General features: G+C 44.6%; 2 protein-coding genes across 2 annotated transcripts in view; one reads left to right on the top strand and one right to left on the bottom strand.

The window, feature by feature from the left end:
• Nucleotides 1-553: 553 nt before the first annotated feature.
• CFAP263 (cilia and flagella associated protein 263) lies at nt 554-16,493 on the top strand. The gene is made up of 9 exons (XM_004371536.2): nt 554-678; nt 3,280-3,406; nt 4,498-4,659; nt 5,728-5,883; nt 6,959-7,039; nt 10,641-10,796; nt 11,268-11,375; nt 14,763-14,918; nt 16,407-16,493. The coding sequence occupies exons 1-9, from the start codon at nt 578-580 to the stop codon at nt 16,491-16,493; spliced, it is 1,134 nt and encodes a 377-aa protein (XP_004371593.1). The 5' UTR covers nt 554-577.
• Nucleotides 16,494-16,940: 447 nt separating this feature from the next.
• Nucleotides 16,941-26,471, bottom strand: part of PRSS54 (serine protease 54) — an 11,457-nt gene continuing 1,926 nt past the window's right edge. The window contains exons 2-5 of the mRNA XM_004371663.1: nt 26,019-26,190; nt 22,794-23,052; nt 22,052-22,183; nt 16,941-17,474 (exon numbers count right to left, since the gene is read on the bottom strand). Coding sequence (XP_004371720.1) covers nt 16,941-17,474; nt 22,052-22,183; nt 22,794-23,052; nt 26,019-26,190 — 1,097 coding nt within the window. The remainder of the gene's footprint in view (nt 17,475-22,051; nt 22,184-22,793; nt 23,053-26,018; nt 26,191-26,471) is intronic.

The following is a 26,471-nucleotide window of genomic DNA, read 5'->3' as shown; positions in this document are numbered from 1 at the left end:
AAGGTCAGCAGTTCAAATCCACCAGCCTTCTTGGCAACCCTGTGGGGAAGTCTGAATTGACTCCACGGCAACAGGTTTTTGAATGGATGTTGATCTCTGAGAAAAACTACAATGAACATGTATGAAGCACCGCGTGGTGCACAGAGCAGGGGCCCCACGGGGAGACTGGAAAAGAAGACACTTCTGCAAATTGTCTTAACGCCCTGGGTTTCAGCTTCTCGATTAGAGAATGAAGAGAACAGTATTTATTAGAAGGTTGTTGTAAAGATCTTCATAAGCTGTGCCAAGAACGTAGTGCTCAGTAAATCGTGGCTGCTATTATTAGTATCGATTTAAAATGCATTGTTGAAGAAGAAAGTGTAAGCATTCAGGAGTCTAGTCACCGCCAGCTCTGGTCAGCGCGGAGTTTGGCTGGGGTGAGCCGGGCTGGGTCACCAAAAGCCCTGCCGCTCACTCCCGAACGCGTCCCGTCGCCCCGGCAACGCGCCACCTGGTCGCAGCTTGAGTGACGCGCCGCCCCTAACACCAGGCGCTCCAGGGCGCACTCGGCAGAAGTAAGGGCCGCTTCCGCAGCGTGATGACAGATGATGACTCCGAGAGCAACCTCACCGACTCCCAGGCCGGGGACGAGAATGAGTTGCCCGTTATCCAGCTGTGCGGGCTGGTGGAGGAGCTCAGGTACCCGCCAGCCGACCTTTGCAGGAGCCCCCTCCTTCCGGTGGGCCCTGCACGCCGAGTGGGTTTGGATCTGGGGTCCAGGATGGTAACGATCCAGGTCCGCATTGAACACTGAGGAAACTGAGACCTCCAAAGTGGGGCAGGAACTTGACTTTTTCTCTTTACCTCTGTGTCTGCACAGCCGCTAACAGGCGGTTGATGGAGCCACATCAGGGCAGTGGGAGGGGCTGGGGCCGGTGGTGGGAAACACCGAGGATAGTCGGTGAAGAGAACGTCAGCCCAGGTGGGTCTGTCTAGTGCCAGGCTGTGTGGTTAACCGCCCTCCTAAGCGGCCTGAGGAGGCAGGTCCGACCAGGAGATCTCTAAGGCCCTTTTCAATGCTAAGATTCTATGATAAAATTAAGGTGGCAACAAGGTAGCAAGGAGGCAATTGAGATGGCCTTACTTACTATGAGGCCACCGTGTGCCTGAACTATCGGTGCAAGCATGGGACGGACCAATATTCTATACTTGTAGCAGTCTGTTATATCTACTAAAGCAAGTAAAGGGGGTATCAAAATTCCATGATGTAGTTGAGGTAAATTGTACAATGCTCCTGGCTCTGGAAGCTGAATTGATGTTACTTCTATACGTCTGGAAATAGTTTCGATCAGAACTGAGGTATTATTATGAGTTGTGGTTGTTGTTGTTAGTTGTTAGGTGCTCATAGCAACCTTATGTACAACAGAATGAAACACTGCCCAGTCCTGCGCCATCCTCACAATCGTTGCTATGTTTGAGCCCATTGTTGCAGCCACTGTGTCAGTCCATCTCATTGAGGGTCTTCCTCTTTTTTACTGATCCTCTGCTTTACCAAGCATGATGTCCTTCACCAGGGACTGGTCCCTCCTGATAACTTTTTCAAAGTACTTAAGACGAAGTCTCACCATCCTTGCTTCTAAGGAGCATTCTGGCCATACTTCTTCCAAAACAGATTTATTACGAATAGCTACCATTATATGCCAAGTATTGTGTGTCTATGAACTTGTTTAATGACGCAGTAACCCTAGGAGGTGGACACGGAGAGGAAGACATGGAGGTTAAGTTACTTCCCTAAGGTCACACAGCTAGTCGGTGGTAGCGCTGGGATTCAGACTCAGGCGTGACCTCACAGTCCACACTGGGAACGTGGTATATACTGAAGAAGAAAGATGCTTTCATTTACTGAGCTTTCCAGCCAGACTTTTTCACTAATCTTAAAATTCAGCCAAACAGGAATTAGCTCAATAGTATATGAAAACATCAAAGCTCTTCTCTCTCCCTCTCTTTTATATATGCCATTGTTGTCGTTAGTTGCCATCAAGCCAATTCCAACTCATGGTGACCCCATGTGTGCAGAGCAGAAATGTGATCCGTAAGGTTTTCAAGGCTGCAAACTTTTGGAAGCAGATCACCAGGCCTGTCTTCCATGGTGTCTCTGGGTGGGCTCAAACCACCTACCTTTCCGCTAATAGTTGAGCGCAAACTGTTTTCACCACCCAGGGACTCCTTCTGTAGGTGTGTATTATATGTATACATATGTACACACACATATATAACATACATGCTATATAAATGAGAAGTTGAAAAGGCCATAATCCTGGCATATACAGGGTAAACTAGGTTTGTCATCTCTAGTTGTTTAAAAACCATCTGTTCAAGTCTTTTCCACCATTTAGAATAAATTTCCTGTGGAGTATTTCATCTGTTGGGTGCTGGAAATAAAAGAGCTGAGAAATAGAAACCAAGAGAAACATCTGAAGACTGTGGGTGTCTATAACTTCAAGAATGTAGTAATTCAGAAGGAATTTCACAAATGGGCTAGAAGACGTGAAAATGAAACATAGCTTCATTTCAGCAACAATTTTCAATATAATCCCAGTACTTTGAATTTTGTGGCTCATTAAGCATTACAGGGTCCCCAAGTGGTGAAAATGGTTTGTACTGAACTGCTAACCTAAAGGTTGGTGGTCCGAACCAACCCAGCAGCACCGTGGAAGAAAGGCCTAGCGATCCGCTTCTGTAAAGGTCACAGCCAAGAAAACCCTATCGAGCAGTTCTACTCTGTAACACATCAGGTTGTCAGGAGCTGGAATCAACTTGATGGCAATGGGTTTGGTTTGGGTTTTATTAAACATATTAATAAAAACATCAAATAACTTAAATAGCACTTAGTATGTGCCAGTCAGAGTCCTAAAGACTTACATTCCTTATTGCAACCCTAAAAAATGGGTGCTATTATTATTCCCATTTTACAGATGAGGAAACTGAGGCACAAGGAGATTAAGTGCCTTGCTAAATTGATGGTTACACATGTTTAGTAAGTGCCATTGTTGTTGGGTGCCATTGAGTTGATTCCAATTCATAGAGATCATATAAGACAAAGTAGAACTGCCCCCATAGGGTTTCCTAGGCTGTAGTCTTTACAGGAGCAATCTCCAGGTCTTCCATGGGGCAGCTGGTGGATTCAAACTACCGACCGGTCGAGTGCTTAACCATTGCGCTATCAGAGCTAGATACTAGTTATTTGGGGTTTAAACTCTTGTATCGGTAGAACTTACTTGGGTATCCTCCGTCTTGCAGCTATGGAAACGCCGCTCTCAGAATCGAGACAGAGATGTTTGAGAAATATTACAATAGACTGGAGCCCATTGATCATCGACATCCACGATTATCAGATATTAAAATATCATCCTCTGAATTTGCACAGGTACACAACCGAGGCCTAAGAGTTCCTTGATTCTGCTATTCCCTTCAGTTGCAAGTGGTATTTGTGTGTCTGCCCTTCTTAGTGTGTCTCTTTGGCCAAGGGACCATAGGACTCTCTCCCCGTTCTACTCGATTTTGTTTGTTTGTTTGTCTGAAAATTGTTTCATGTTTTCGCTCTCGTTTTTTAATTGTTGTTTAAAATACATATCACACAACATTTGTCGATTCAACCCTTTTCATGTGTACAATTTAATGACACCAATTCCTTGTTCTACTTTTGATTCTTCCTTGCCGTCCAAAGTTTCTCCTTCAAGTGAGTGTGAAGGGAATTGGATTCAGTCAGTGGATTGACTCTCTCAGAATATCTTAGCTTGTTTAAAAGAATTCCCTGAAATTGGGAGACTCAAACTTAAATGTTTTCAAGGCCCAGCCAGCCACACGAAGGAGCGAAGTGGGCCTAGTGTGGCCGTTGAGAGCGCGTCCCTTGTCTAAAAGGCTCAGCCAGGCAACCTAGTGTTGCCAGAGCAACAGATTTTTCAAAAGTAGCTGGAAATATGGATTTTTTTTTTTTTTTTGCGTGGGGTGGGGGGAGTGCCATGGTGGTAGAATTTCCTGATTTTAAAAATGTGGGCATTTAATTAAAAATAAAATAAAACTGTATAGGTCTATCCTTTGAGGGCCAAACAAAATCTAAGATTTTTACTGTTTTGTTTGTTTTTTGTGGACACCTTGCCTTGAGATGCAATTTTTCTTCTGCGTTCAGTGTAGGAAGCGCTGAGCGCTGACTGACTCGAATGCTGGTCTGTATCGGGTCACACTCTGCCCACCCTGGAGACACGCTTCCCTCATTTATTTTCAGTTCATTGTCAAACATAGGCCTTTGAAGCATTTGGAGCAGGGCTTTAGGATGACATGTGAAATAAGTGTCACCTCAGGCCTAATACCCAGAATCCTTTAATCATGAGTTCCTTCTCTCTGGCTCTCATTCAGCGTAATTTCTAGCAGGTCTGGGTGATCATTTTTGATGTCCATCTTGGGCTGCTTTACGACTGATTCCTGCTCAAAGATGGCTTTGTTTTTCTTGGGTTGCAGTTACGAGGCAAGCGGAAACCCAAAGCCCAGTCAGGTACAGACCGTGCAATAACCCTCACTGTTGACCAGAAATGTGAGCTTGCACAAAAGGAGCTGGAAGACACAAAGGAAGAAATAAGGCACATGAGGGCAAATGCTGAACGGGACCTGCAGCATCATGAGGTATACCAGTCTCTCAATGGAGGCCGTCCATCCAACCTAGGCTCCCCACTTCTGCCTCATCCAGAAGTACCTAGAGTATGTTCATGTAACTGTTGGTGCTTTGGAAGAAACACAAGTAGGATAGCATAAATTGAGGGCCTATCTTTAAGGAACTTACTTCCTGCTTGAGGAGACAGCAAATTTTAATTTTTTTTTTAATCATTTATTTTATTTTCTGGTTGCTGAGAATATACCCAGCAGAACATACACCAATTCAACAATCTCTACATATACAATTCAGTGTTGCAACCTTTCTCCTCCTCCTTTTCCGAATTGTTCCTCCACCATTAACATAAACTCACTGCCCCCTAAGCTTCCTATCTAAACTTTTGAGTTGCTTTTGTCAGTTTGATCCCATATAGATAGTTCTTTAAAAGAGCCCAGTGCTCAAGGCAGACATTCTTTAGTAATTCAGCTAAACTACTGTTTGGTTTAAAGAAGGCTTCAAGGGGTATTTTTAGCTTAAGGTTTAAAGATTATCTCACGGCCGTAGTTTCAGGGGTTCATCCAGCCTCAATGGCTCCATAAAGTCTGGATTCCAAGAGAATTTTAAATGGTTTTTAGTAGAAAATACACAAATACACAAAAGTAGAGAGGCTAGCACAACGAACCCTTCCTCTGTACCTATCACCTAGATACAACGATCATCAATGTATGGCCGCTTTTGTGTGTGGGGGGGCGGGTGTGCGTGTGTAGTAAGCATTTGCCATTTCAACATTTTTCAATTCAGTGACATTAATTATGTTCATCATGGTGTTCAACCATCACCATTATTCGTTCCCAAGTTTTTCCATCACACTTAACAGAAGCTCAGTGTCCCCTAAGCATTAAGTCCTCTTTCCCTTTTCCTTCCCGCCCACCCCTGGTAACCACTGATGACTTTGATCTCTATACACTTGCCTAGTCTAGGTATTTCATGTAAGTGGGATCATATAACATTTGTCCTTTTGTAACTGACTTATTTCACCAAGAGGCCTGGGAATTGAGGTTTTTGGAAACTCTGTTTTCTCTTGGTGCTGACTCCCCTAGGCTATTATTGAGGAAGCTGAAATCCGATGGGCTGAAGTTCAGAGAGCAGTGCGTGATTTTGAAAAAGATATTCTGAAAACCATATCCAAGAAGAAAGGGAGTATTTTGGCCACTCAGAAAGTGATGAAGTATCTTGAGGACGCGAACCGCCGGAGGGTGAGTTGGTAGGTGGTTAGAGATTAGAAGGGAAGAATAAATTCATGGAATGATGACACAGAAATTACCCATGTTGGGCAGCCCAACTCCATTTGGTCCACCATAAATCTGCCATATATATATATTTTCAATATTCCCAAAAGTGTGTGCGTGTTTAAAATGCAAGTTTATCAAGGCTAAAATCAATCAGGCAAGATGAATATTAATAGTATCTCAGGTCCACTTCTTTTTTGTTGTTATTTGTTTCAAGAGCTGTTGCATTTTCCTGAGAAAGGTGTGAGGCTGGGCTGGTTCAGCCTTTCTAGTCAGGTGAACGCATGGAATGGGACAAGTAAATCTCATGCTCTTTGGATTCTCTTATTATGAGGCGATCTACCATTGCCTGGCATGGGAAACAAAAGAGAATTTTGAGGGTTCTCCTCATTTCCAAAGGTGCCTGGTAGTGCTGTGGTTAGAGCGCTCAGCTGCTAACCGAAAGGTCGGCAGTTTGAACCCAACAGCTGCTCCACCGGAGAAAGTAGTCTGCTCCCATGAAGATTACAGCCCAGGAAACCCTATGTGGCAGTTCTACTCTGTGCTATGGGGTTTCTATGAGTCAGAATCGACTCGACTGCAATGGGTTTTTTGTTTTTCCTCATTTCCAGAGGCTTTATGGCATATCAAATTTTGACCCTGTTGACAGTTTGGAAGGATTATTGATCCTTAAATGTTATAAATAGTAAAAATTATATACACTACCAAGAGAATAAAAGATCAAAGAATTATAAGATTGTTTTGTGAGGAAAGGTCTCAAGATGCTACCTGGTCTTGCCTCTGCCCCTGCAGTAACAGTGCACCCAAATTATCTCAAATTTAAGAGCAATATAACGTTTGCATGTGGCAGACACAGCTTCCTCTGCTTCTTGGTCGGGAGTGAAATGTCACAGCAGCACCAGCGTGGGTAGAAGTAAAGGGACCCGAAATAAAGGACTGCATGTTAGGGCTCAAGGTTGGTCTGCAGCCTCAAACCTACCAACTGTTCAAACCAACAGGGAAGAAGAAGAGACACTGATTAAAATACGCTTTTGTTTTTTAGGATAATATGAAGGATAAGTTAAATTTGAAAAATGTTTCTCTCAAAGTTCAGAGGAAAAAAATGCTTTCACAACTGAGACAAGTATGTGGATTTTCTCTCTTTATTTCTTTCTTTTCAGGTTACTGTGGTAGGCAGAATAATGCCCCTCCCTCCTGGCTCCCAAAGATGTCTACATTCTAATCCCTGGAACCTGTGACTGTGTTACCCTCCAAGGCAAAAGGGACTTTGCAGATGTGACTAAATTAAGGATTTTGAGATGGAGAGATCATCCTGGATTATCCAGCTGGGCCCAATGTAATCGAAAGGGTCCTTATGAGAGGGAGGCAAGGAGGGTCAGAATCAGGGGAGGAGATGTGAGGATGGAAGCAGAGGTCAGAGTGATGCACTTTGAAGATGGAGGAAAGAGCCATAGCCAAGGAATGCAGACAGCCTCTAGAAGCTAGAAATGGCAAGGAAACCAAATCTCCCCTAGAGCCTCCAGGAAGAATGCAGCCCTGCCAGATAGCATGATTTTAGCCCAAAGACCCATTTCGGAGTTCTGACCTCCAGAACTGTAAAATAATAAATTTGTATTGTTTTAAGCCAGCAAGTTGGTAGTAATTCGTTACAGCAGCAATAGGAAACCCATACAGTTACTGTGCTGGCAAATCAGGGCTTTTCTGTAGACAGAGTTGGCTTGAATTGAAAAGACCCTTCATACTTATTGACCCATTGAGGGAATGCGGCCTGGGAGGTACAGTTATACCATTGAACAGCTTGAATCTAAAGGCTCCTGGTTAAAGGCTGAAAGGCAGACACAGAGCAGGGCCTCTAGAACGTAAAGTGTGGTTCTGTCCATTCCTAGCTCAATATATTTTTTTTAATTTTTATTGTTGTACTTTAAGTGAAAGTTTACAATTCAAGTTAGTCTCTCATACAAAAGTTTATACATACATCGTTATGTGACCCTAACTGCTCTCCCTATACTGTGACAGCACACTCCTCCTTTCCACCTCTGATTTCCCATGTCCATTAAACCAGCTCCTGACCCTCTCTGTCTTCTCATCTCACCTCCAGACAGGAGCTGCCCATTTAGTCTTATGTATCTACTTGAGCTAAGAAGCACACTCTTCACAAGTATCATTTTATGTCCCATAGTCCAGTCTAATCTTTGTCTGAAGAGTTGGCCTCGGGAATGGTTTTAGTTCTGGGCTGACAGAGAGTCCAGGGCCATGCTTTCTGGGGATCCTCCAGTCTCAGTCAGACCATTAAGTCTGGTCTTTTTACTAGAATTTGAGTTCTGCACCCTACTTTTCTCCTGCTCCATCAGGGACTCTCTGTTGTGTTCCCTGTTAAGGCAGTCATTAGTGGTAGCCAGGCACCGTCTAGTTCTTCTGGTCTCAGGATGATGCAGTCTCTGATTTATGCGGCCCTTTCTGTCTCTTGGGCTAATACTTTCCTTGTGACTTTGGTGTTCTTCATTCTCCTTTACTCCAGGTGGGTTAGGACCAATTGATGCATCTTAGATGGCTGCTTGCTAGCTTTTAAGACCCTGGATACCACTCACCAAAGTAGGATGCAGAGCATTTTCTTAATAAACTTTGTTATGCCAGTTGACTTAGATTTCCCCTGAAAGCATGGTCCCCAGACTTCCACCCCTGCTATTCTGTCCCTCGAAGTGTTTGGTTGTATTCAGGAAACTTCTTAGCTTTGGTTTAGTCCAGTTGTTCCTAGCTCAATATTTTTGTTATTAACTTGAATATGAGCACTGCTGGCATGCCCATCAGAGGTGGCCACTGACAAATGACACAAAGTTGGGCTGGAGCATTAACACATTTGAGGACTATTACTTGATTGACTTGGAATACAGAAAGACCTCAACAGGCTGAGACAGCATGAACAACATGAAATGACCAAGGACAAATGTAAGATCCTCCACTTCGATCCCCAAAAATATCTGCATAGGTACAGATGGCTTAGTCACGTTGTTGTTGTTAGGTGCCGTTGAGTTAGTTCTGACTCATAGCGATGCTATGTACAACAGAATGAAACACTGCGTGGTCCTGCGCCATCCTCACAATTGCTGTTATGCTTGAGCCCATTGTTGCAGCCACTGTGTGAATCCACAGGGTCTTCCTCTTTTTCATGGACCCTCTACTTTACTAAGCATGATGTCCTTCTCCAGGGACTGGTCCCTCCTGATAACATGTCCAAAGTATGTGAGACGAAGTCTCGCCATCCTTGTTCCTAAGGAGCATTCTGGCTTAATCATAGGTGCATGATAAAGTCAGCTCACCTGGAGGTGATGCTGTAGAAACACAGTGCTCAGAACAGGAAAGGAGTGGTCTTGCTGCTCTGCTCTGAGTATCCATGGTCTAGAGTTTTGTGTCCCACCGTGAGCTCCATACTTGAAGAACTGGGAAATTAGTAGAAGAGTGAACTGAATGGCAAGGGGAGTAGAAGCCACGTCAGAGGAGTCGTCAGAGGACCGAGGACTGGTTGCTCCATAAAGAGAGGGCCCGGGAGGGCCATGAAGGCTGTCTGAGAGTGCTGAGGGGAGGACAGACAGACTGACTGGGAGGGCCCCGAGGGTAGAGCTAGGGCTAGGGGTGGAGGTGTCGGAAGGAGGTTTGAGTTCAGGGTAGGAAGAAAGGTTGTACCCTGCTGTTCATGCGAGGTCAGGTGTAGGTCAAGCGTAGGTTAAGGCGTTGGACAGGGAGGTTAAGCTTGAGATGGGTAGTAGATGGATGACCTTTAACCTTAAAAAGCCTTTGATGCCCCGAGATGACACTGATGTGAGTCCTGCTCTTGCAAGCTCACAGACAAGTGGGGAGTGGTGATGATGAGAAAAAGTCAACGTATACAAAGGCACCAGTAATAAGGACCACGGGGCCAAAGCCTTTCAGGAGCTCGGTGGAGAGAGATCTTACCCTTGGGTGTGGAAAACAGGTTGAGAGCATTTGAGCTGGAGAATGGGTCATATTTGGGCTTAAGGAATCGTGTTGTTTTGGGGAAGGAGAAGAAGATACACCCCAGGAGGTCGATACAGTATGGGTAGAGCATGGGGGTGGGGAACAGCAGCAGCCACTGAGTTTGGCTGTTGCATACCATAAATATAAGATGGCATTGACCTGGTGGGGAAGGTGAAGTGGGACCAGGTCAGGGAGGGACCTGGAGGGGAACCCAATATACCTGCAGTGCAGAAATGTCAGATGATCAAAGAGGGGACTTTATGGGCTGGTTTTCCTGGGGTTTCCAGGTTAAAAATAACTCTTTCTTGAATAGCCCAGCAGACCAGCTCTCTCTCTTCGTTCAAAGCCCTGTTTGGGCACCACACCCAGCCCCCTGTGGGAAGCCTTTCCTGACCCAGCCTTCCATCCTCCCCTGGCCTATGTGTGGGGCCTGTGCCCTCAGCCCCTACACATCTCACCGCATCACACTGTTAGTTAATTCCTGCCCACCTGTCTGTGAAACCTGGTCAAGTATGCACTCCTCGAGGTCAGGGAGCATCTTTTTTACTCCAATCTCTATCCCTGGTGCCTAGCACCATGCCTGGCACCAAGCAGATGCTCAATACATGTCTGTTGAATGACTGCGTGATGACTGACTTCCAGAGACTCAGCAAGGGTTGCAAAGTGTGAGCCATACATTTGGAAGTCACAACTGAGCAGATCATGATTTCTTTCTTCTTTCTGAGCTGTAGAAGGAAGAGGTGGGTGATGCCCTTCATGAGGTGGATTTTCAGCAGCTGAAGATTGAGAATGCTCAGTTTTTAGAAACAATCGAAGCAAAGAATCAAGAACTGATCCAGCTAAAGCTAGCTTCTGGAAACACTCTGCAGATCCTCAACATGTACAAAGTAAGGCTCGCCCTAATGCCCAGGCCCTGAGGTTTCCTGAGCCATCTTCTAGGTCACCCAAGGTTTCCACCCACCATTGCTGGCTCCCACGGAGCTGAGGTGTCCTCCACCGACTCAACATCACCTAACAACAACAAAAACACAACCCTATGAGGTGACAAAACCAAGTCTAGAGAGGATCTGGGACTTGCCAAAGTTTCTGTTAGTAAGTGGTAGGGCCAGGAGTTGGGTCCCAGTGTGTCTTACCACCCTGCCGCTACAGTGAGGACAAGACTCTTGAGGCTCTCCTAACCCCACCCCACCCCCACCCCCACCAGTTCTGAAGGCACCAGGATTCTGCACCCGTGAGAAAAGCAGACCCAAGTTCCTAGACAATTCTGCTTTTCTCATGCTTAATAAAGAGCTGTCTACCCTTCCTATAGTTCTGAGAGATCATCTTTGCTCAAGTCTTGCTGTATTATTATATTTCAGAGCAGGCTTCACCGGGGATTGGAAATGTCCATCAGTCTGGACAAGGAGATGGTGCTGAGAAATGAGTTACTCGAAAAACTTGAAAGAGAAACTGTACAAGCAGAGGAGGTAGGAGAGGGTAAAACATGCCATTTCTTATGTTTGTCTCCTGCCTACTCCTTCTGACTCAAGGACTTGAGTCAATGTATACTAAGATCCAAACCATCTTGATTTATTGGCCAGAAAAGCCTAGACTATAAAAATTAAAATATCTCTGGGTCATCAAAGAGAAAGTGACACAGGAGAATTACAGCATAGTAGTGTTGCATTTTACTGCAGGGTTAGGTTCTCAAACCAGTTCATAAGATAAAAATCATGCAGAGTCCACATAACTCTCAAGAATTCCTTAACTGACCCATGAAGTATGGTATTCAAAGTTTGGTATATACAACCCAGTAATAAATATGTTATGCAAATAGTGATGTAATTTCTGTAAGAAAAAGTATGCATGTCAAAATATGTTTTGAGTAATGGACAGAGAGCTCTTTAAGTACATAGCTCTCATTTGAACAGTGGATGCTCACAGCAAGAGAAGCCTCTAGGCAGAGACCAACTGAAGGATGGCAGAACTGGACTCTGTCCTGGGCTCACTATAAGGCCTGTGGTCAATGGGGAGATGGTGGGTGGGATCACCTGAGCTCCTACATCTACATTGTTATTTAGCTCTTTAATTTGCTGCACACATACAGTTGAATTTCTATAATGTGCATATAATGTGATGCAAAGGGGACTTTTTTGTGGAGGAGAAAGAGCGTTGGATTCAGATTGAGAAGCCACGGCATCAAGTTTGGTGCTGCAGTTTCCATCCTTGAACAAACCTTTTAATTAGACAGGACTCAGTTTCCACATCTGTGAAATAGAGGTTACGACCCTTGTTACGGTAGCCATATACGACCACATATAATGGTGCTTTGTCAAACTCTAAAGCATTATTGTCTTGAATGGGCCCAGAGTGTCCCCATCACAATGTATGGCCCCAAGCCTACCTAATGACTAAAAAGCCACAGGATTGCTACATCAAACTCAGTTTTGTCATGGCATCCACATCATATCCTTGATGGAGAACCCATAACCTCTGCAAAAAAAAGCCAGATCTCAGTGCAGAGTGGCAGGAAGCGAAGTGAAAGCAAAACCCTGTGCATGTGCTCTATTTAGAATTTCTCTTAGTACTTCTTTTGGCTTGATATTCATTAGATTACAAGTAAAACCTGAAATCAATTTTTAAAAGCTTAACATTCACTATTTTGTACATTTTAGTTTGCAACAGCTTTATTGAGCTATAACTCCCATACCATGAAATTCACCAATTTAAAGTTTATGATTCAGTGGTTTTTAGTATATTCACAGAATTGTGTATATATCACCACAATAATTTCAGAACATTTTTGCCACCTCAAAGAGAAACACTGGACCCATTAGACTCCGCATTTCCCTTCTCCATCGTTTCCAGCCCTAGGCAACCACTAATCTACTTTCTTTATCTGTGGATTTGCCTGCTCTGTTGTTGTTGTTAGGGGCCATTGAGCCGGTTCCAACTCATATACAACAGAAACACTGCCCGGTTGTGCGCCGTCCTCACAATTGTTGCTACGTTTGAGCCCATTGTTGCAGCCACTGTGTCAATCCATCTCGTTGAGGGTCTTCTTCTCTTTCACTGACCCTCTACTTTACCAAGCATCATGTCCTTCTCCAGGGACTGGTCCCTCCTAATAACGTGTCCAAAGTATGTGAGACGAAGTCTTGCCGTCCTTGCTTCTAAGGAGCATCCTGGCTGTACTTCCTCCAAGACAGATTTGTTCATTCTTCTGGCAGTCCTCAGTATATTCAGTAGTCTTCACCAACACCATAATTCAAATGCATCAATTCTTCGGTCTTACTTATTCATTGTTTACCTTTCACATGCATATGAGGCAACTGAAAATACCGTGGCTTGGATAAGGCGCACCTTAGTCCTCAAAGTGACATCATTGCTTTTTAACACTTGAAAGAGGTCTTTCTCAGCAGATTTGCCCAGTGCGGTGTGTCATTTGATTTCTTGACTGCTGCTTCCATGAGTGTTGCTTGTAGATCCAAGTAAAATGAAACCCTTAACAATTTCATTCTTTTCCCTGATTATCATGATGTTGCTTATTGGTCCAGTTGCCTGTCCTAGACATTTTATAACAATGGAATCATACGGCAAGTGGTCTTTTGTGACAGGCTTATTTCACTTAGCACGATGTTTTCAGGGTTTGTCCGTGCTGCAACATGTAGCAGTACATAATTTGTTTTTTATGACTAAATAATATTCCGTTTTTTGGATTTACCATTTTATTTGTCCATTCATCGGTTGATGGACATTCGGGTTTCCACTCTTTGGCTATTATGAATAATGCCTTTATGAATATTCCTGTACAAGTTTTTGTGTGAATGTGTGTTTTCTTTTCTCTTGGATATATACCTAAAAGTGGAATTGCTGGATTATACATGGTAACTTTATATTTAACATTTTGAGAAACTGTCAAACAGTTTTGCAAAGTGGCTGCATCACTTTGTATTCCCATCAACACGAGAATTCCAATTTCTCCACATCCTCACCAACACTTGTATTTTAGTCATCCTAGTGGTGCAGTGCTTAAGAGCTTGGCTGCCAATCAAAAGGTTGGCAGTTCAAATCCACCAGCTGCTCCTTAGAAACCCTTTGGGGCAGTTCTTCTCTGTGCTATAGGGTCGCTATGAGTTGGAATCGACTCGACAGCAATGGGTTTTTTGAGTTAGTAGGTGTGAAGCGGCGTCTCATTTTGATTTGTATTTCCCTAATGACTAATGATATTGAGCACGTTTTTCTATGTTTATTGGCATGTGTAAGGTAATATGTCTTATTTTCTCTTCTTTGGAAAAATGTCTGTTTGGATCCCTGGCCTATGTCTTAATTGAGTTACTTATCTTTTTACCATTGAGTTATAAGAATTTCTTATGTATTCTGGATTCAAGTCTCTTAACAGAAATATGATCTGCCAATATTTTCTCCCCTTGTATGGGTTTTCTTTTTTTTCTTGATTGTATTGTTTGCAGCATTAAAGGGTTTAATTTTGATGAAGTCCAGTTTATCAATTCTTTTTTTTCCCCACTTGTGTTCTTAGTGTCACACATGAGAAACTGTTGCTATTCCAAGGTCATAAAGATTTACACCTATGTTTCCGTCTAGAGTTTTATAGTTCTAACCCTTATATTTAGGTTGATTCCTTTTTAGTTATTTTTTACCTATGGTGCAAGATAAGGGTCCAAATTCTTTTTTGCATGCGGTCATCCAGTTGTACAAGTCTGTTCTTCCTGGGCCAGAAAGAACAGACTGTTCTTTTGTCGAAAAGACTATTCTTTCTCCCCACCCCCACTGAATGATCTTGACACCTTTGTTGAAAATCCTCTAAGCAGGAGCTGTCAGAGTTTCCTGGGTTGAATTCTTTCCCTACCCAGGACCGGGCCAAAGCTGAGTTTTTGAACAAGAAGTTACGGAAGCAGTTGGCCGAGTTCCGCGCGCCGCCGGTGATGGCGTACGTCCGGGAGAAGATCATAAATGGGGAGCTGGAGAAAAGCATCAAGACGTGGGAAAGGAAAGTGGAGATCGCAGAGGTGAGACACGAGAGAATCCCGAGATGGGCAGTCTTTTTCTCTCTGAACATTTTTGCTTAGGATTTTGTTTTGGGGGGTAAGAATATAGGTATTTGCATGACAGGGAACACAATAGAGAGTCCCTGATGGAGCAGGAGAAAGGTGGGGTGCAGAACTCAAATTCTAGTAAAAAGACCAGACTTAAGGGTCTGCTGAGACTGGAGGAACCCCAGAAAGCATGGCCTCCCGACTCTCTGTCAACCCAGAACTAAAACCATTCCCAAGGCCAACTCTTCAGACAAAGATTAGACTGGACTATGGGACATAAAATGGTACTTGTGAGAAGTGTGCTTCTTAGCTCAAGTAGATACATGAGACTAAATGGGCAGCTTCTGTCCGGAGGTGAGATGAGAAGGCAGAGAGGGTCAGGAGCCGGACACGGGAAATCTAAGATGAAAAGGAGGAGTGTGCTGTCACAGTATAGGGAGAGCAGTTAGGGTCACATAACAATGTATGTATAAATTTTTGCATGAGATACTAACTTGAATTGTAAACTTTCACTTAAACTACAACAATGAAAAAAATATAGGTATTTGCAAGGTTTGTGAGAAATCTTAGCAGTTGCTTTATTATACCAAAATGAAGGGTGGTTTTTGTCTTTAAAGCTCCTTTCTGATTGTTAGGGGTAGGGTCTTTTCAGGTACCAGGAAGAGACTGTAGTAATGTGTGTTTTTAACTGCTTATTTTCTTAATGACCTCGGGAAGCTTAAGAAACCCTCTTCACCATTGGTAATTTAGTGATTGCTACTTCATACATGGGTAAGGCATTTTTTAAAAAAATGAGATAATGGATTTTTACTATCACCCGGCGCCCAATTCCGTGCGTGTACACAGTCACAGGTGTCTTTGTTTTTAACTAATCCTGCAACCTAATAACATGCAGCGTGCACAGTAGCACCCTGGCCCCTTGTGAGCCGCGGAAGAGAAGTGGGCAATGTGGAAACGATTTGCTGGCATCAGAAAGAAGGAAAAGAAAGCACCAAGATTGCCACAGGCCAGGCTGCACGCTGAGGTCACTTAAGACATCCTTTGAGTACCTTAAAAACCCCATCAGGTTACTCGGGAAATGAGCAGGAGCTTGGCGTTGTCACACATAGACCCCGGCCCAGGTCCCGTGGTACTTTCTCCTGCCTTTCCCGTGATCACATGGTGACAGGGAGTGAATTGGGATCCAAACTTGGGCCACATTCAGAGCAGAGAAGCAGCAGAGAATTGCAGCAGACAGCTGCAACTTCTCACTTTATTAAATGGAAGCTTGCTCCTTGGAAGAATCTTCCGGATGGGTGCTGCTCATGGGTGGCCCTACCCAGCTGCATGCACGGCAGGATACTGCCCAACGCAGGATCGCCCAGACTATCAGCAGGGCTGGATGAGGGCTGCATTCTAGATGGTTACAATCGGTGGCAAAATGACCTTCTCCCCCCCCAACCCCTTTCACCTCTTTCGCAGATGTCCTTGAAAGGCTACCGCAAAGCTTGGAATAGAATGAAAACCACTTGTGAGCAGTTGCAGGCAACTGGCCCCCCTGGGAAATAACCAGAGGAAGGCCTGGCCACAGCTGCAACCCAAGAAGTGATCTATTAAAGTAAACAATTCTTTTCTAGTCAGCGTTCCTGTCACTGTTTCCTGTGCTGACTGCTGTCCCCAGCTCTCCAGCCAGGCTGTCCTTCACCTCCCGGGCCACATCTGCCCATGGGGCGCTCTCACAGCCTGGCCCCTGGAACCGTCAACACTGAAAGAACCACAGCGCACGTTGATGGTTTGACACTTGTTAGCCCACATTTTAGTTCACAAGCACAAATGAAGGTGACCTTCTCGCATGTGGGATGGGACAGAGGAGGGAGAGCCAGCCCAGTATGTGCCGTGTGGCAGCCCAGGTGTGCAACTATCAAAAATACAAAAATAGACATCAGTACTGCCTGGCAAGTTCCTGGCACCCAGCATTCTGAGCTTACTCTTCAGTGGGGTGGGTCAGCTCCTAGACTAGGTACCGCTGCAAAAGAAAACCAGCAAGAAGAAAAGCAAGATAGTTTCTTGGGACTGATGTAGGCTGTTCTGACCTGCAATGAACCCCCCCTCTCCAGCCTCCCCACCATAGTAGTCATAATACATGGGCTGTATGGCCATCTCCGAAGACCGGCCTGCTTCTCTCAGGCCTTTTTCTCTAAAGTCGAGATTACTTCTAGAGTCATTTGCTGGCAGCAAATGACTGGAGTGCCAGTTTCGTCCTTGGTGGTGCCCTCGGTGCCATCCAGCATGGCCCAGCCCAGCATGTGTTTTCTGTGCCACGATGCTCCTCAGCCCATCAGAGTAAGGGCGCACCTTCTCCCAGTGGTGGAGGGAATGCAGGGCGGGGCCGACCCTCTTAGCCTTGGCCATGATCCAGTTGCTGTAGTCTTCCACTTTGGTGTACAGAAACGGGCCAGCGCATTTCTCACCACCTTTGTTCAGGACTCCTCTCAAGACCCACAGATCCGAGTGCTGTAGCTGGCAGATCATTGGGTTTCCTGGGTCCCCCTGTGACAAAGGACAGAAGGCTTCAGATCTCAGAGAAATTTGCTTTCTTTTTTAATATACCCTTGTGCAATTTGGCGCACAAGGCAATTTGGGAGTGTATCCTGATGCAAATAGCAATGTTGTACGCTAGTTCTCACTGGGACCAAACCTGCTGCCGTTGAGTCGATTCCAACTCATAGCGACCTGGAGGACAGAGTAGAGCTGCCCCATTGGGTTTCCAAGGAGCGCCTTGTGGATTTGAACCACCAACCTTTTGGTTAGCAGCTTAGCTCTTAACCAGTGCGCCCCCAGGGCTCCTCTCACTAGGAATGGGGTACAATTACACTATACTGTTTCGAATAAAGGCAAAGGCAGCAGCCACTACAAATTCCAACAAGATGACTTTTTCTTGTATTATGCAGATTATTCATGGACTGCTACAGTTTGCCTGTAGCTTCCCAGTTCAAATTTCATTTTCTTGCCCTCTTCCTTCCAGAGCTTCAACTAAGTCCTTCTTCTCCTTTGTTTTCTCATTCCTCAGGTGCTGATATATCTTTCCTTTCTGGCCTGGAATGCCCATGTATCCCCTTCTCCTCTCTATCTTGTTTTCATCCTTAGATTAAGCTGCTCCCTCCCACCCACAGGCCTTCGGGGCCAGAGCCGAGCTTCTCAGGGAGCGTGCACTGGGCAGGTCCACAGCTTTCCACCTGCCACTTCCTGTTCCTCCACCTGCTCACCGGCCTCTGCCCTGCTCCTAGCCTCCCCAGCTCCCATGGGAGCAGGCAGCTGGCATTCTGGAATTCTGTGGCACAGACCGTATCTTCTTTACCGTGAGTGGCTAGAAGCTTAGCACACTTAGCTGGATCTGTGACCCTGGGCAAGTTACTGAATCTCTGATCTAAAGTGGGAATAAAATCAATTGCTGTCGAGTTGATTCAAACTCATAGAGACCCTGTAGGACAGCGTAGAACGGCTCCAAAGGGTTTCCAAGGCTGTAAATCTGTACAGAAGCCGATTGCCACATCTTTCTCCCGTGAAGCTGCTGGTGAATTCAAACTGCCAACCTTTCAGTTAACAGCCGAGTGCTTAACCACTGTGCCACGAAGGCTCCTTAAAGTGAGGATACTAACAGTTAATGCCTGTAACACATGCCGAGCACTGCATACAGTTCCTGGCACACAGTGAACGCTCAGTGAAAGCTGGCTACTATTATTTCCACGTCTATAAAAGGCCGTCATTTCTATGTGAAAAGTTAAGAGATACGAGAAAAGCAACAAGATAGTTACTAGGTATAATTTACCTTAGCTGCCCCCACGCCCAGTACACAAACCAAAAATCAAGCCCATTGCCGTTGAGCCAATTCCGATTCATGACGGGCCCCATGTGTCACAGAGTAGAACTGCTTCTAGGGTTTTCTTGGCTGTAATCTTTACGGAGGAGCCCTGGTGGCCAGTGGTTAAGTGCTACAGTTGCTAACCAAAAGGTTACCAGCTGCTCTTGGCAGTTCTGCTCCATCCTATAGGGTCGCTATGAGGCAGAGTCGACTCGACGGCAATGGGTTTCTTTGTTTTGTTTTTAAATCTTTACAGAAGCAAATCACCACCAATCTTCAGGTTAGTGGTTGAGCGAAAACCACTTGGCACCACCCAGGGAACTTCCCAACACACCAGCCCCCAGTTAAACAGATATGCCCCTCCCGAGTGGTCCATCTTGGCCCAAGGAAGGGTCTGTCATCCAAAGGCCAGACAACCACCTTTGACCCGTCTAGCTAGAAGAGAAGAGCTGGGCCACCTGCTCTTGGCTATTTGGACTGGGACACGGACGGGAGGTGCAGTGACAATAGGAAACACTCCTGAACAGACTCAACAACAAGAAGCATTAAGAGTGGCCACCTCAACCCCGCCTATCCCGAGGCACGGTTGTTCAGTCTTCCCTGGGTGTCTACACACACATATCCTTTTCCTTAGTCTGCCCTTTTTCTGAAGAAGCCACACCGAACAAAAATCAAGGTGAATAGGGAAAGAAAGGAGCAGCTCTGCAGAGCGTGGCAGCAGGAAGGCATGCTCTGCAAAGCTAGTGATCCCTCAGAAGGCCAGGGCCAGACTCATGGAGTTCATTCTGTGCTTCTAATTAGGCATAAAGCAATGCTACCGTGTAGAATTCTTGATTTTTCAGCTTTTCGCTATCTACTGTTTTTATCCCCTACTGTCAAACATTGGTAGCGATAACAGAGCATCAAGATTTTATACCAGAGTACTGGCTGTTATCCTGTCTGGGTAGTGCAAACAGTTAAGTAGCTGACTACTGACAGAAAGGTTGGCGGTTCGAACCTATCCAGAGGCGCCTCAGAAGAAAGGCTTCAAAAGTCAGAGCCTTGACAACTGTATGGAGTGCAATTTTATTCTGCACACATGGGGTTGCCATGAGTCATAATTGACCTGACAGCCACTGGTTTGGTTTTTTTTTGGTTAAGCAGCCTCCTTGCCTGTGTCCGTCATGTCTGCGTGGTGCAGACAGGCTCTCTGGCCAGAATGACATGCTTTCCCCTCCTTTCACTGGTCCCAGCCCCAGTTTGTTTTGACTGTGATCTTATAACTGGAGGAAGAAAGTATGCAATTCAGAACAAATAGTTCGATGAATGATTGTGTGGCAGATGTTCCCGGCTATTGCACAGTTTTGCGGCTTGCTCTTCCACCCGGGGTGCAGAACACACTGCGTTTGCTCTTCCCCATGATCCTGTGGGGCTGTGACTTCTGTAGTACAAGCAGCTGAGACAAAAGGTACCACGTGGTGGCTCCTTTGGGGCACCCCCATCTCAGCTCCCAAGGGAGGGTCTCTTTCATTATCTTTTCCTTTGAGATTCAGCAAAAGCCCTAACAGTTGTTAAAAAAAAAAAAAAAAAAAAAAGTGGGGAGGGGGTTTCAGAGTGATTCTGCCTTTGTTGGGTTTCTGGGGAGACCCATTAGGCAGATGCTGAATCTGAGTGGTTTATACTACATGTGGGACCTCTTGGGAGCTGGAAGCTAGAACACACTTCAGAGGGAAGCACCCTGGGCAGGCAGGTCACCATTTATTTGTCTGAGGCAGTTTGCAGGCACAATTCTTTTCAAAAACAAAGAAACGTCTACCGGTGTGCAGCAGTTAAAAACCAGCCTGAACTTTGCAGGTAGTTTTTAAAAAGATGATCATCTAGAATATAAACAACTTACCATATTCAATTGAGTCTAAGATGCACTTAAAATTTTTTTTTAACATCTTTGAAATTGAGATGCACCTTTAATCATTAGGCATCAGAGTTTAACTGGCAGCATTTTTTCTTTCTTGATATTATATAAAATAACGGTGCATCCTGCCAACAGCGGCACTGTAGATTTGATGAAGTTTGGTACTGGATTGATGGAATGGCTGATGGCAGAATTTCATTAAATGGTTACGTCTTCTACTGAATTGAAACAAATTATCAGACTTAAGAAGCCCTAGTGGCACAGTAGTTAAGTGCTCGGCTGCTAACTGAAAGGTCTGTGGTTCGAACCCACCAGCTGCTCCATGGGAGAAAGATGGGGCCTTCTGCTTCCGTAAAGATTTACAGCCTTGGAAAGCCTATGGGGCAGTTCTACCCGTTATATAGGGTCACCATGAGTCAGAAGTGACTCAACAGCAACAGGTTTTATCTGACTTAAGAAGTTGTTAAGATCCTGTACCTGGCAAGGAGTCCAGTAACAAGTAACAATCAATAGTGCTGGACAAACTTCGGAAGGGCAAACGTACTGACTAATGAGAGGAAGTCCTTCATGATTTAGGAATAAAATGACTTAAAAAAAGAATTGTCTACAAATATGTATGTTTTTTCCTCTCCCTAAAAGATTTGCCCTTTTAGATCCTCAGGTGGCACTGGGGGGGTGGGGGATATTTTCCCTATCAGGGAGTCCTAAAGGTTATTTAAAGGACAGTATGTGGTTAGCATTTTAGAAGAACAATTTTAGAGTAGAAGAAAGAAATCCTGGTTGGAAATCTGGTAAACCTGGTTCTAGTCTTTAATCTAACATTTACTAACTGTGTGACCCCAGTATGGTACCTGAGTATGGACACAAAGGGCCTAGACCAAGTGTTCATGAATTCTATGCATTTTCCTGAAATAGCAAGGCAGCCACATCTGTCCAGCTCTCATCTGGGCGGAGGGAGGGGCTTCTCACAGGAATAACCCCCAATAGCTGACAAGCATCAGCATCGGCGGGTAGGGGGCACGTTCCATAGAGGTTAAATGGGGTGATCCCACATTGCAGACTTGCTCAGAGAATATCTGCATGTGTGATTAGGATTCACACTTTCAAATGTTTAGCTAGTTAAAAAACATTTGTGACTTAGTCATGCTTAACCATGTTTTGCTGAAAATGTTGACTAGTTAGCCCATTCAGTAGAGTTTTATTGAGCACTTGCTAACTGCCAAGTGCTGTTCACCCCAGAGACAGCCACAAGTCTCGGGTAATGGTCTCTGCCCTCAGGAAGCTCACCATAAAGCCAGGGGGAGTCCCGAGGCTCCCCTGGGAGTGATCAATGTTGACTCTCAGCATTTAGTTTCTACTCTCTCATGTTCTTACCAAGCAGATGTTCTCTGTTTTCTGCTTTCTGTGACTGCAGCAGGCTGTTTTCGGGGGTTTGTATAAGGGACACAGGTCAACGTCTTTCACGGAGATTTTCCTCAGGACACTCATCGTCATATGCTTTCCTGTCTGGACCATGCAACAGAGAGTCTGAGAATTGTTAACAAGAAGTGCCCCCCGATGTCACCTCAACTGCAGCTCAGATATCCAAATGGGAGTAGGAAATGTCCTTGTGAACCCCTTTCCTCATAGAAATCAGAACCTATGTCTGAGTTTGTACTAAAAACCACCTTTGCTTTGAACTTGAATATGAAAATAGGCAGAGGATATATTCACCCTTCCTCTATATGTACAGAGTATACATTTCCTATTTTTCTTTCTTTCCCAAGAATAAAAGAAAACAAGGATGGCTTAGATAAAAGAACAATCAACTCCCGTTCAGGGAACAATTTCCCCTCACCCCTCCATAACCTTGCATTCCGTTCAGGCTGTCCTTTGCCTATGTACTTCCAGTGTCAGTATAGAGCTAGAGGGAAAAGGGTCAAATGTAAGAATGACCACAGAAAAGGCACGCACTGTGAATCTTGAAAGAAAAGCTTATCAGGTGAGGGTTCCAGCCCAACTCTAGAACCTCAAGCAAACTGAATTATTAAATTAAGATAAGCCCTAATACTGTTCCTCCAAGTCACCCCCACTGCTAGCACACACACAGCCTCCTCTAGGAGAAGGAAGCATTAACTGCAGACGTGGGGTTCCATCCTGACACCCAGCAGTTCCACAAGGTTGGTGGCTTATGCAGCTTCCTGCCGAGGAAGCAGATGGGCTGGACCAAATCGTTGAACTGCATCGCCGTGTCTGTCATCAGGAGGGCTATGTTGTTTCTCATGGAGCGGTTATTAAAGCCCTCATGGATGATGATGGTATTGACTGGATACTCTGTGTGGGCTTTCTTTCTGGAATCCATGTTAGCTATACCAACTATAACGACCACGTTCTTCCTGGAAATAAAGCAAAGGAAACTTGAGAAGCCAAGGCAGGAGGAAGCTTCACACCTCCCTGTTTTCACAGTTATCATTCCTTGGGCCTGGAATGCTAATCCAACTCATCTTCCCTGAGCTGGTTTTACTCACCCCTTCACACCCAGTCTCCAGGAAATCTTTTCTGAATCTCCAGGTGTGTACCCTTCTTTGTGAGCCCATAGAATCTTGAGAAGTCTTCTATCTTAACACCATTTGCTCCGCAACCCAAAGATAATCTGTTAACATGCTATTGTTGGTACTTTTTTTTCTATGCATAGTTGTTCTTGTTGTTTTTAACATAGTTGTGGTTATACCAAATATGTAATCTTGACTCCTGCCTTTAGCACCTAATATTTTAATATAAACATCTTTCCATCTTTATATACTGTGGAAATACACTTTAGAGAGTTTCCAGTTTTAATAATGATGGAGTAAAGTTGGGTGTTTTCCTCATCTCCTCTTGGGAATCACCCAAGGAGCTATGAGAATGATAAACAAATGCAAACATCATAAAACTAAAATACACTAGAGAATCCAAACCTCAAAATCAGAGGAAGGGCTGACAAAAGCATGAAGGACAGCAGGAGGTAGGGAGTCAGAGATGACACTTACACCCTCAGAAAAAGGTTGGCCAAGCATACTTCTCAGCAAAGAAGTGGGAGGGAAAGAAATAAAACCATCACAGAAATGAAGGCCAGATGGAAGCTGCATAAAGTAACATAGAGACCACAGAAAACCCAGTCAGGGACATAGAAGGTGTAAATCAGGCCTCTCCCAACAATTTAGGATATATGGTCACGCCTACTTATAGGGGAGAAAATCAGAGTGACCTCAGACTTCTCCTCAGCAAGATTTAATAACAGAAGCCAAGAGGTAATGCCTAGAATGTCCTCAAGAAAAGGTGTGAGCCATGGATTCTATACTTAAGTAGTCCTTCAGATTTAAGGGCAGCACAAAAAAATTTGAATATGCAAAACCAGGAAAATATGGTTCTTGGGGGCCCTTGAAGAAACTATTTAAAGACAGACTTCAACCAACTCTAGTGTAGAATGAGAAAATCCAGCAAAAGGATGGTCAGTAAGTGTGAAATGCATCATAATACTGGAATAAAATTAAAACAAAAGAAAACTTTTTTAAAGTTATAGCTCTGAGTAAAAATGTTATAAACTCTGGCAAGAATCAATCAATGTAACTAAAGTTAGAACGTCAGCTGGAGGTAGTGTATACACAATTTTTTCACTTTTTATATTCAGGGGTGAAAACATATTATTTACAGCTAATATATGAAGTAATAAGGGTATACAATTACATAAACAAATAGAGGTTAACAGTAAAACACATGTATAATCTATTGAAATTGAGTGGTGAAAGGGAAGGAGGGAGGAAGGAAGAAGTGATAAAACACAAATTCTGATCCTGGACACAGTAAGGAGTCAAGAGAAGACTTCCCAGAAACAGAATTTGGGTGTCTTGTATGAAATTATTTCATGTAATTTCCTGTTGGATCACAACAAAATATGGCCTAATATAGTTCTAGAAGATTGTTCAGCATAGTGCTGCAAGAAGGCGCTTAACGCACAGTGACTGCAACAGTGGACTCAAGCATACGGATAATCGTGACGAAGGCACAGGACTGGGCAACGTTTCGTTCTGCTGTACATGGAGTCGCCATGAGTCAGAGGCAACTTGACGGCAACTAACAATAACAACTAACAACAAAAACACATGAAATTATAACGCTAAGATGAGCACTGAAATGGGAACACAAACTCTCCGAATTTATCAGAAGGGAACTACGGAACCAAACAGAGGCCATACAGTGAAAAAGGAAAACAAGATGCAATAAAACAGAAAGCATAACCTAAATCAAAAAGGAAAAGCAAGAGTCACGTTCCTAACATCAAGCAAGCTTGATAAATTCATGATCCAAAAAAGCATTAAACAACAAAGAAAGTCCCATTATAATGATAAAAAACTCATTCTCCAGTCACGATCTCACAGTTACAAATATCTGCAGAAGCGATACAGTGTTCACAAAGTAAAAACTACAGGAAATACAGGGAGAAAAGTCCAGAAGCTTCTTCAAGGTAGGAGATTTTATTTCAGCTCTCTCAGTCTAGGACAGATCAAGTAGGGCCGCCTCACCCCAGTTTTATATATAAAATCAGACACCAAGGACAGAGAATACACTTTTCAGTTTATCTGTGGAAAACATTCACATGGACCACGTACATTAGGCCACAAGGACAACCTCAACGAATTCCAGAATAGATCACCATGTGGTATTACTCAACATTAATAACATTAGAAAACAAACAAAACCCTTACAACCCAGTACATAGTATGTATGTATTTATGGCTAGAATATTTTTAAGACCCGAGGAAAGTGTTTTCAGAGAAATGATCTGACTCCAGGACAGCAGGACAGAGCCAGCTCTGGCGGCTTAACAAGATAAGCAATATGGACCTCCAGTATTAAGAGTCAGAGCCTTCGTAACTTGGATAAATCAGAACAAATACTCCCCCTCCCGCAAATACAGAATGGAAGGAGTCCTGGTGGCACAGTGGTTAAGTGCTTGGCTGCTAAACGAAAGGTCGGCTGTTCAAACCCACCAGCTGTTCTGAGGGAGAAAGGTGTAGTAGTCTGCATCTGTACAGATTCAAGCCTTGGATACCCTATGGGGCAGTTCTACTGTGTCCTGTAGGGTCACTGTGAGTAGGAATCGACTCCACCGCAAAGGGTTCTATAGAATGGAGGGCCAATCATTTCACTATTCAGCTGCACAGCGGCAGTTCTCACGCAGAGAAGACAGCCGATTGAGCCACTACTTGGCGACTGGTGATTTTAGGACCCGAGAATCCTCTTTTTCCAGCCTCCCAGGCTGAGAAGGAAATGGAGCACCACCCCAGGGAGCTAGGCAGGTCCCAAAGGCAGGGGTACTGGCCTGTGCTGAAAGGCAGACGCGATGCTGAGGATCCAGAACTCACTGAGGATGCAGCCGAAAGCCAGGTGGGTGTACTGGGAATCCTGCAGGGACACCACCCATGGGAACATCTTGCTGTGGACCAAGTTGTCCTCGAGAGTGTCCGGAATGAAAGCTTTCTGGATGCCACAGTCTGCAGAGGGAATGTGAGGCCTCACTGCTGGGTCTGGAGTTGGCTGACTGTGGGCACCACCAGCCAGCTAGACCTCAGGAACCCCTCTCCTGCAGGTCCCCCACTCCTCCTGGCTCGTCATCCTGGCCATTGCTCATCCTACCACCCAGTTCCTTTCCTTACCCGAGTGAGTCTTGGTGGTATCTTTGAGCCTATAAGTAGTGTTAGACTACAAGTAATAACTCCCATCTATTGAGCACTTGGGAGTTCCTGGGTGGTGTAAACAGTCAACGCGCTCAGCT

This window comes from Trichechus manatus, unplaced genomic scaffold, assembly GCF_000243295.1.
Source record: "Trichechus manatus latirostris isolate Lorelei unplaced genomic scaffold, TriManLat1.0 scaffold00014, whole genome shotgun sequence".
Lineage (NCBI taxonomy): Eukaryota > Metazoa > Chordata > Mammalia > Sirenia > Trichechidae > Trichechus > Trichechus manatus.
This window is presented reverse-complemented; position numbering and strand designations above follow the sequence as displayed.